General features: G+C 57.1%; 1 protein-coding gene across 3 annotated transcripts in view; it reads right to left on the reverse strand.

Moving 5' to 3' along the window:
- Positions 1-404: 404 nt before the first annotated feature.
- The window catches only part of PES1 (pescadillo ribosomal biogenesis factor 1), a 19,648-nt gene continuing 9,049 nt past the window's right edge, over positions 405-11,003 (reverse strand). For 2 of the 3 annotated variants that reach the window (XM_032256898.1, XM_032256900.1), the window contains 11 exons: positions 8,590-8,761; positions 8,410-8,499; positions 5,202-5,318; positions 5,009-5,083; positions 4,766-4,855; positions 4,329-4,459; positions 3,813-3,938; positions 3,514-3,698; positions 2,900-3,066; positions 2,603-2,764; positions 405-903 (listed from right to left, as the gene is read on the reverse strand). In XM_032256898.1, coding sequence (XP_032112789.1) covers positions 820-903; positions 2,603-2,764; positions 2,900-3,066; positions 3,514-3,698; positions 3,813-3,938; positions 4,329-4,459; positions 4,766-4,855; positions 5,009-5,083; positions 5,202-5,318; positions 8,410-8,499; positions 8,590-8,761 — 1,399 coding nt within the window. In that variant the 3' untranslated portion in view covers positions 405-819. The remainder of the gene's footprint in view (positions 904-2,602; positions 2,765-2,899; positions 3,067-3,513; positions 3,699-3,812; positions 3,939-4,328; positions 4,460-4,765; positions 4,856-5,008; positions 5,084-5,201; positions 5,319-8,409; positions 8,500-8,589; positions 8,762-11,003) is intronic. The other variant, XM_032256899.1, reaches the window with a different exon arrangement.

Genomic DNA, 11,003 nt, shown 5'->3' on the forward strand with positions numbered 1-11,003 from the left:
TAGTAGAGACGGGGTTTCACAATGTTGGCCAGGCTGGTATCAAACTCCAGACCTCAGGTGATCCACCCACCTCCGCCTCCCAAAGTGTTGAGATTACAGGTGTGAGCCACTGAGCCCGGCTCAAAGACCAGAATTTCTACTGGGAACTGACATGTGAGGATGCAGGTGCAGAGGAAAAGTGCCTGGGCTAGAATGTGAACCAAGGTCAGACGGGCTGCGGAGCCCAGGCCCAGAACCTCTGCGCCTACCTTTGGGATCCCCTGGACCTGAAGGGGTCCTTGGACATCCAGAGAGCTCTGAGCCGTGCCGAGGTCCATCTTGGTAAATACCCAGGTTGGCCCAGCCTGCAGCACAGAGTGCTAGGAGGGCCTCCTCCAACCCCAGAAAGGCTCATGGACACAGAATACAATTGGCACAAACGTCCAGTCATTTAATAACAAATGCTCCCCCCGCCCTCACCCCATCACAGCACCCTGAGAATCATGGGTCCAACTGTGCGGGGGGGGGGGGGCTGTGGAAAGCCAGGATGAACAGGGGCAGCAGGTAAGGGGCTGGGTGGGCCCCTGCACCTCATGTCACTGGCTCCTGGGAGCACAGAATCAGGCTGGGCACAGAGGTCTCTTCTCTGCTCAGGCACCAGCAGGGCAGCTTCATCCAAGGGAGGGCCAGGGCTGCCCATTGGCCCAGCCAGAGAGCATGAGGGATCAGGGCTGGCTGGAGAAAGAAGTGACTCTGGTCCATCACACTTCGGTCCTCTGGCCTGCCTCTGCCACGCTCAGCTGCCAGGAGCTGGCCTCAGCCCTGAGGGGCCTCCAGCGCTCACTCCGGCCTTGCCTTCTTGGCCTTCTTCTCAGACTTCACCGCCTCATCGTGGGCTTTCCGCTTCTCCGCCAGCTTGTTGGCCTGTGAGGGGGAAGGCGAAGGTCAGCCTGAGGTGTGTGGAGGGGAGGGTTGGGGGCACCGAACTCAAGGCTATCCCTTAAAAGCAGAGCTTCCAGAAAAGGTCACAGGCAAATTCCCATAGGAAAAAGATCTACTGGACCCACTTCACGGTGAGAAAACATGCCCTAGCCTTGCCTGGACATTATTGCATGGGCCCACGAATCTCAAGACAAGAGAATCCTAAACTCCCAGAGCTGGAAGGAGCCTTGGCAACTGTCCCATTTCCCTACTCCATCTGGGAAAGCCAGACGCCACTGGAACCTTCAGCAGGAGCTAGTGGAAAGGGGCACAACAGGAAGAACCTTCTTTCTGGGGTCATCTGACATCGTTTTAATTTTTTTAGAGACAGGGTCTTCCTCTGTTGCCCAGGCTGGAGCACAGAGGCACGATCATTAGCTCTCTGCAGCCTCAAACTACTGGGCTCAAACCATCCTCCCACTTCAGCCTCTAGAGTAGTTGGGATTGACTACAGGTGTGCACCAACCACCATGCCTAGCCTTTTTTTTTTTTTTTTTTTTTTGGTAGAGACATGGTCTCAATATGTTGCCAAGGCTAGTCTTGAAGTCCTGGCCTCAAGGGATCCTCCTGTCTTAGTATCCCAAAGTGCTGGGATTTCAGGCGTGAGCCACCATGCCCAGCCCCATTTGACAATAACTATTTCAAAACTGCAGCAATTATGCTTCTCTGAATTTAGCCTGCAGAATCATTCAGAGGTGGGCAGGAATGTGCTTGGGATGTTATCTGAGAATGACTAAAACTGGAGAACAATCTAATCCCATCACAGGGGACAGGCTCGGTATTGGATGAGAAGTCCATATTACGGTTAAATGAAAACTACACCTCAGGCCCGGTATGGTGGCTCACGCCTCTAAGCCCAACATTTTAGGAGGCCGAGGTGGGTGGATCACTTGAGGTCAGGAGTCCGAGACCAGCCTGGCCAAGATGGTGAAAGCCCGTCTCTACTAAAAATACAGAAGTCAGCCAGGTGGGCAGCACACACCTGTAATCCCAGCTACTTGGGAGGCTAAGGCAGGAGACTTGCTTGAACCCGAGAGGCAGACGTTGCAGTGAGCAGAGACTGCAACACTGCACTGCAGCCTGGATGACAAAGGAAGACTCTTTCTCAAAAAACAAATTATACCTCAAAACAGTCTCCAGCACGACCTCCCAAACATGGGTCATTACGTGCACAAGAGAAACCTGGAGGCTGTAGCTAATTACAGGCGGCTGTAACTACAGGCTGCTCAACTCCAAGGGCAGGGCTGTGAGCCACTCTGCATCACTCCTCGCAGGGTTCTGGGGTGCAAGAGTTTGTATTTTTAATTAGCATATATGGCTTTATGAACAAGAAAAAACAAAAGAGAGAGAAGCTTAACAAAAGCCCCCCTCATAGTCCCTGAGTCCGCCGGGAAGGCCCTGTTGGCAGAGCTCAGCAGACTCGCGAAGCAGGATGCTCGGTGGGACAGAGCCCTAAGGATAGCCTGGGCAGAGCTAGCAGTACCAGGACACCCGCGCTGGCCTGGGTCAGGGGCCCGAAGCTGGGCTGGGCCAGGCAGGCAACCTCAGGAAAAGGCTAGGAGAACCCCAGGCTGCCTAAGTTCACCTGTGCAGCTGGGTCCGGTGGCCACACCTAGGCCTCAGGCAGGTGGCAGGAACTCACCTCTCGGATTTTTCGCCTCTTGCCAAACATGATCTTCTGGTACAGGTACTTCTCCCGCTTCTTCATCATCATGATGGCCAGGCGCTTGGCCTCGCTCTCTTCCTCCTGGGCCAGCCGCTGCTTATCCTCCAGCTTCAAGGTGCCTGCCATCACCCTGGGCTTCTGGGGACACAAGGAGGGTGCTTGGGAAGGCAGGTCCCCCTGACCTCAACAGTCCTCCGGCTCCTGCCCCTCTGGGCCAGGACAGACACCAAGTGGGCTGCTTTCCAGGCTAAGCCCCCCGACAGCGCACCCTACCTTCCCCTCCAGCCTCTGCTCCTCCAGAGCTGCCAACCGGGCCTCCTCCTCCTTTTCTGAACCAGCCTCTGCATCTTCCTCCTCTTCCTCATTTTCTCCCCCGTCATCACTGTCACCTTCGTTGTCACTGTCCTCTTCCTCGTCTTCTTCCGACTCATTCAGGTTTCCTAGGGACAGCCGATGACCTCTGAATGCCCTGGGAACCTGCAGTCTCCCTGGCAGGGTGACAACAGGCCCAGGCCCCATCCTCTCTGACCCTGCCATCTTCAGCCATGGGCAGTTCAGGGCTGTCCCAACTGTGGTCCTCTCTGGCACCTCCCCATAGCCCAGCTGCCATCAGAGGAAATTCCAAGGCCCCCAGTCTTGAGGTCTGTTGCATCCAATGTGAATTCTGATGACAACTCAGCATGATGTTCTGCTGAGTTATCCTGAATGTCAAGTAACACCTGACTACAGGAGGCAGGTGTCCCTTCTCCTAAGCCTTCCTCCACAGGTGGCTTCTAAGGGCTTTCAGCTCCTACTGCCTGTTTCCTGAAGCTTTCCACCTTGGTGGCCATGGCAAACAGCCAGCTTGGGCCCTGGGACCAAGGCCAGCCCAGTCCGGTCCTGCTCACCTGGGTCCTCTCCCCGCTGCAGAGCCAGCAGCTTCAGCTTCTCAGGTGGGACGTAATCTCCTTCCTTCTCGGTCACAAAGGGTGAAAGGTGTGGGGGCAGCTGCACCCCAGGGAAGTACTCTGCCACGGGGAGGAGGAGCCTAGCGTTCACTGAGTCAAACACCCACTGGGGCTGCACGTAGCACCTGGTGCAGAGTGGCAGGCAAAAATGAGTCACAGAGGGCACCCAAGGTCCCACTGCATCGTGGAGCCCTTGAGACGGACACCCAGAAATCCAAACGAGGAGCTTGGGGGCCTACCTGCCTACGACGGAGGTCTGCTGCCCAGGCCGGTCGACAATCTGGTGGGTGATGCGGGAGTCCGTGACGTCGTAGGTGGCCCCGATGCACAAAGACTTGTCCCAGGACACTTCCCCCCCAAAGCTCCTGCAGGGACAGAGAAAGCCACGTGGATACGAAGACATGAGCTGCCTGTCCTGGGACTCGGCTCTCTGGAACCTGCTGGCCGCCCAGCACGTGAACTCAGCCTCTTACAACACAGTTGCCCCTCCTCATCCCAGGACCCTCCAGTCCTCGCTCAGCAGAGATCTGCTCACTGCCCATCCTTCTGTGCTAAGCTGGTGATAAAATGATGGCAGTCCCTCCCTCTGCTGAGCGCTTCCTACATGCTCAGTGCAGTGGCAAGCACTTTCCACACACTGTTTCATAAGAAGTAGAAGCTGATGCCATTCCAATGTTACCAGTGGGCACCAGGGCAGGACCCAGACCAGAGCATGGCCGAACCAATGCTGTCAGGAGTCCCTTGAGCCACCCTACCTGATGACGAAGGCCAGGGCCTCACGGGGCACCTCTCGGTTCAGGAAGAACTTCAGGCCCTCAAAAAGCTTCTTGTGCTTCTCCTGCACCTCCAGCTCCTTCCTGCGATCTTCCTCTTGCGCCGACATCTCCTGTTGAGAAAGGCACCGGGCTTCGCACCACCAGGGCTGCCCCGCCCCGACAGCAGGGCCAGGGCTGGAGGTAACGCCCACTCCAGCTTCCTTCTAGATCCCGGATCCTGCCTTGAAAGGAAACCCCAAGGCCCCACTCCCGAGCTCTGCTGCCTCCTGTGTAAACTCTCATGACAATTCAGTCCATTCTGCTCAGTTGCTTTGAATGTCAAACACCTGATTATAGGATGCAAATGTCCCTAAGCTGGAAACCCCCAATGTATGACTCATCCCAGCTCCCCTACCAGAAGGCAGTGCAGTGCTCACCCCGTCGGCAGGAAACTCATCCACCTCGGCCTCCTCTTCCATGGCAGGTACCACCACGCGAGCCAGGCTGGCACTGAGGGCCGCCAGTTTCTACAGGAGAGAAGGGGACTGCAGGGCAGCTGCTTGCTGTGGGGGACCTTGTGCGGGCATGTGGCCAGGTTGGGGAGGGGCAGCAGTGACAGTCCTGCACATCAGCGGGTGTGGGTTCCAAGGGCAGGCTGACGCTCCTGCAGCCTTTCTCACCTCCATAGAGCTCTCAGAGTCCAGCGCGTAGGTGTCCTCACTGGCCTTCACATCTGCTTGGGGCTGTCCCTCGAGCTAGCAGGCAAGGGGAAGGTCAGGGAGCAGAGGACAGCCACAGCCCCTCGCCTCCGTGTGGACAGAGAAGGGCTGTGGCCCTGCACTGTGAGCAGAAGGCACTGGGCTGGGGTCCTACCTTCGGGGGGTAGTGGAGGTTGAGCGACTGGTAGAGGCGGAAGTTGACAAAGCCCAGCAGGGTGGTGTAGAACTCAGTGAAGGTGGCCATGACCCTGTAGTCCACGTCTGTCGGGTGCTGGCGAACAGAGGTGCCTCAGCAGTGTGGGTGCAAGGATGGGGGCAAAGGAGGAACAGACAACCCACAGAGCAGAGGGCATCTGACCGACCCGAGGACCCCAAGCTCCTCAAGAATGCCCTGCCCTCAGGGTGCTGCCCTAGGGAAGGGGTGGCATGGATGTTCCCACCCAGGGGCGTTTCAGCCACAAGTAAGGCTCTGGATGGAGTCCCAAGGGTTACAGCCATCCTGGAAATCAGTGCCAGACCCCCACAGAAGAGTGAGAAAAGGGATCCTGGTCCCTGCTACTCCCAGGACTGGCTGGTCTTCCCCTCCCTGTGCCAGCTCTCCCACTTCCTTCAGGTCTAGCTCACTCGGAGAGGCCACTTTCCCTGGCCTGGCCCCTTTCCCTGACCTGTGGAAAGAGACTTTCTGTATCACCTAGCCCACAATCTTTGCTGCCTGTCAACTCCTGGGCTAGCCTGTGAGTGCCAGGAGGGCAGCGCTCCCAGCACCATCCTTAGCCCAGGGGAGGGGCTGGCAAAACCTTGGGTGACTAAGGCGCCTTGGGAAGGCCTGGCCCAGTGGGGGCAATGGATGCACAGGGGCCAGGTCATCCACTGAGTCCTGCCTCTGAGCCTCAGGACAGACACTCAGAATTGAGTGAACCCACCTCGGGCATGACTCGAAGGTCCAGGGTAGGCTGGCAGCTGGCCTGGCTCAGCCCCTAGGAAGCTCTTGGGAAACAGCCGGCAGACAAACTACTTACTGCTCAGGGTGAAGGCACAGAGCTGCCCTCACCAGCTGGCAGCCCAGCTGCAGGGGACATGGAAGGGTCATCTTTGCCCTGGAGCAATTAATAGGGCAAAACAAGGCAAAGAACTGAGGCCCACACAGATGCACCGCAACTCTTGAGCAGTTCTGCCCCCAAAACCATGAGGCTGAGCCAGCCCAACTGGCCCCCAATAAAACCATGAGGCTGAGCCAGCCCAACTGGCCCCCAATAAAACCATGAGGCTGAGCCGGCCCAACTGGCCCCCAATAAAACCACCAGGCTGAGCCGGCCCAACTGGCCCCCAATAAAACCACGAGGCTGAGCCGGCCCAACTGGCCCCCCAATAAAACCACGAGGCTGAGCCGGCCCAACTGGCCCCCCAATAAAACCACGAGGCTTAGCCGGCCCAACTGGCCCCCCAATAAAACCACGAGGCTGAGCCGGCCCAACTGGCCCCCCAATAAAACCATGAGGCTTAGCCGGCCCAACTGGCCCCCCAATAAAACCATGAGGCTGAGCCGGCCCAACTGGCCCCCCACTAAAACCATGGAGGCTGGGCCGGCCCAACTGGCCCCCAGGATGTGGCAGGATGTTTTATTTAAGCAATGTGAAAATCAGTAGTGATCACCATGGGTGCTGGCTGTGTTCTTGACTCTCAGCTGTTCCACTATTCTGCCGCCAGGCAGTGACCTGTGCTGTGGGAGCTCAGGGCCAAGAGAAGCCCTTCCTGTCCCCTCACTCACACCTCCAGCCTTCCATGAGTCTGTGAGGGCCTCTGATGGGTACATCTGGGAGTAACCCCATTTCCCACAGCCTAGCACTGGGCAGGGAGACCCCGCACCTATAAGCACATTGAGTTCCACAGCTATGAGCCCAACCCTGGCTGCTCACAGGAGGGGCACACTGGGCTCTGCTACGACCTAGTGCCAGTCCTCCCCCTCGCCAAAAGGAAGCATCGGCGGTGAGCTGGCCAGAGAGGAAAGGGAATGGGTGGCCGGCTCCCTTCCCCCAGGGCCAGCTGTGTGGAGGCCGGCCCACCACAGGCCCCTATTCACCATCGGCGAGGACACACAAAGACCAGTCTGAGCAGCATGGGGGCAGGAGGACATCAGAGAGAAGGAAGGGCCAAGAGGAAGGCAGGAAGGAAGGAGGAGAGGAGGGCTGGGGAGGGGAAGAAGGAAGGGCTACCCACGCCTGTCCCAGGGGGAGTGGGAACAGGGACTGCTGAGGGCCAAGCCCGCCTCTCACCCGCAAACAGGCCACAGCCTCACCACCAGGCAGCCAGTCAGGGTAGGTTCCAGCCCTCGCAACCCCACCCACAAGGGATCGTGAGGAACCGCCCAGGGCGCTTAGAGCCCCAGCTCCCCCTGGAGCCCCTGATAATCTGGGCAGCAGAGCCACTGTGCCAGCCGGACCAGCTGCTCTCCATTGAAGCCGCCAGTTCCCACTCGATGATCAAGAAAGGTGGGCTAAACGCAGGCCACCAGCACAGGGAGGTGGGAGAGCCTGGCTCCACCACCTGGAGGTACTAGAAGCCAATGATGCCTCCACCAGGGGGCAAAACCAGGGTTTCTCTTAGCGGATCCCTGCCAACAATGCCCAGGATTTCAAATAGATAAGAAGGCGGGCTCTGTGGCCCACACCTATAACCCTAGCACTTTGGGAGGCTGAGATGGGAGGACAGCTTGAGCTCAGGAGTTTGAGACCAGTCTGGGCAATGTAGTGAGACACTATTTCTATTTTAAAAGAAAAAGAAAACAAGAAATAGTGCTGCATACTAAGTGCTTCTTCTGTGCTCACCATCCCCCTCTCCCCCAGTCCTCTAGTCCCGTGGGGCAGACAGGCGGGGAGTGGCAAGCAGAGGCAGAGGCAAGGCCACTTGGCCAAGGTCCGGCAGCTACCGGCAGCAACGCAGAGATGAGGACACCAGTGGGTATGAGGGCAGGGCTCTGTCACTGTTCCCATGGTGGCACCACATGTGCTGGGTGTGCAGGCTGGGTATGGCCCTGGCAGCTGCTCTCACTGTTCACTGGGCCCCAGAAGGCCAAGCCCCAGGCACTGTTAAGGGCATAGACACTTAACGAGGCACAGAGAGGTGAAAGGAACACATCCAAGCACACACAGCTGGCAGGTGCTGCCACAGAGCTGGCTCTGGCTCCCACTCTCAAGGAGGAAGCTGTCCGTGGCACATTCCCTGCCCTGTTCTGGCCACCTCCATCAGCAGTTGGGAACCCAGTACTTGCTAGACTCTGCAGACACCAAAATCCCCCCTTCCTCCACACCTGTATCTGTGTAGGAGGCAACGTGAGCCCCTCCCCTCCCCGTGGGCACACTCACGTCATGGGAGAAGGCATAGGGAGTGATCCACACGATGGGCTGCCCCAGTATCTCGGCCTGGTAGTAAATGCCTTTGATGGACAGGAAGACCTGGGGGAGGGGAGGAGACAGCCGGGTGAGGACCACAGGTGGCAGGAGAAGGGGCAGGGTGGGGTGCCTGCCGGGTGGTCCCAGGCTCACCTTGCGCAGGGCACGGGAGGCAATGACATAGTGCATGAACTCCACGGTGAGCCGGCGGCACAGCTGAATGGTCTGCACGTGACACTTGCCAGTCCGTGGGAAGGTGGAAAAGAGGAAGCACATGGAGAGGGCGTCGTCCAGGTCCCGCAGGGCATCAATGAACGTGGGGTACCTGTGTGGCCAGTGGGGCAGCATATGGGGGTCGTTCAGCCTGGGTGCCAAGGGGGCCCCTGACCTTCTCCCACCCCAGACACCCCATTTTTCAAGCCAGGCCTTGCCATGGCCACCTCCTGACCTGGCAGGAGCAGCTTCCCCACAGCTGACCACAGCACCTGCGAGGAGCCACTTAACCAGGACGTGGCCACTCGGCTCTGAGGACCAGAGAAGTCCTGATGGGGTCCTCAAGACACCCACTGCTCACAAAAGACCCAGGCTTGACCCACGTACGTATTTGGTGGTGCATGAAGGGAGATGGAGTCAGGGGCTCTCTGACTCTTCAGAGGTGGAACCTTGCCAGGTGCGGCGGCTCACACCTGTAATCCCAGTTCATAGGGAGGCAGAGGTGGAAGGATAGCTTGAGCCCAGGAGTTCGAGACCTGCCTGGGCAATATAGCAAGACCCCGTTCTCCACAAAAAGGGGGATAAAAGAAAGACAACAACAAAAATAAGTGTAACTCCCCTCGAAGGTGGAACCTTTAGTGCACAGAAAGTCTATCAGGAGGTCCAAGATGGGAAATGGGAAACTGGGAAGCTGCCCTAGCGGAACAGGGTGGGGTGGAGGCTGCTTCCCCTCAGCAGCACTTGTGTGGTCTGGCCCCAGGTCGCCAGAGTGGGTTATGTCTTCCACGTCTCTCATCCCTTGGACCTCTGTCTAGTTGGCAGAACCAATGAGACCCAGGGAATTGGGTCCAGGAAGAGCCAGAGCAGAAGGTGTTTTGGGGAATGCTATGGTAAATGATGAGGCCAACAAGGAGGAGCCACCCTGGGCAGGACCCACCACTGTGTTGCTGCCCTGCTGTGGGACAGAGGCATGGGTCACAGAGAAGACACAGAACCACAAGTAACGACACCCAGATTCCAGTCCCGTTCTGAGCAGTGACCCAGACTGCTCATTTACAATGGGGCTCTTGCAGGTCCCTAGAAAGGCCTTGGGCACAAGTGGACAACAGAGCTTCAAGCCTTTCCCCCGCAGCTAGAGCAGCTGCCAGAGATACTGGCATCCAAACTGCCTTCCAGGAAGCTACCTTTTTAAAAATCATTTTTATTACTTTTTCCATTTTCTTTTTCCCAAATGCCCAGTCTTCAAGGAGAAACAGCTTCCTTCTGAAGAATAGGTTCTGGGTGGGTTCGGGGAGGCAGCAGGGGTAAAAAATAAAGGGTTCTGCTATTTCAAAAAGGACTCCAAAATTCATGAGACCAGACACTGCCAAGGTCCCTCCAGCCCCAGATGGCCTCACTCACTGCTACAAGTCGAGAGAAGTCTGCCAGGTCTTCAAATCCATGCCAAGATGGAAGAGAGGCCTGCAGGGACCTCTCATGAGGCAGCAGGACGGCTGCAGCCACCACTGGCCTCCTCTGGTGCCTTGTAGTTTCCTAACTCCACGTCACAGACAAAATCAAGAACCCAGGCTTCCTGTAGAAACAGCACCAGCATTTCTGGGCCAACTGTTTTTCTTTCTTAAGCACTGGCCCTAGCTAAGGAGCTGGGGATGGTGTGCAATGAGAACACCACAACCACACCACCACACTTGGGGTGTGTATAAATCCAGGCACCTGCTTTTTGTGTGTGGCTTGTTTTCATTTATTTCACCTAACACTGTGTGTCACAGGCAGGACAGCAACTACCATCATCTCGGATGGAGATGGGGACCTGCGTGAGGTAGAAAATATCCTCTGGCTGCTCCGCCCATGTGCCACACAGCTGCAGTGGGAACACCAGCTGTCTAGCGCCTAGGCCAGGGCTCTTCCTGTGACAGCCCACAGCCAGGCTAAATGAAGTCAACCCCAGCCATTCTAGATCTCAGTGTTCCTGGGCCATTAGCCCCCAAAGATGACAGCCATTCACCAGCCCAGGGCTTCTGAACTTTACCACTGCTGACATTTGGGGTCAGACTGTTCGACGTCATGGGAGACTGCTGGAGGGTATTTAGCAGCATCACCAGCCACTCTCCACTAGACACCAATAGCACGTCCATCCATGTCGTGAGAACCAACAGTCTCCAGGCATTGCCAAATGTCCACTGGAGAAGCAAGATCACCGCTGATTAAAAACTGCTGATTTTGCCTGTAATCCCAGCTACTCAGGAGGCTGAGGCAGGAGAATTGCCTGAACCCAGGAGGCGGAGGTTGCGGTGAGCCGAGATCGCGCCATTGCACTCCAGCCTGGGTAACAAGAGCGAAACTCCAACTCAAAA

Source organism: Sapajus apella, unplaced genomic scaffold (assembly GCF_009761245.1).
Source record: "Sapajus apella isolate SASKATOON/1434 unplaced genomic scaffold, GSC_monkey_1.0 scaffold95, whole genome shotgun sequence".
Taxonomy (NCBI): Eukaryota; Metazoa; Chordata; class Mammalia; order Primates; family Cebidae; genus Sapajus; species Sapajus apella.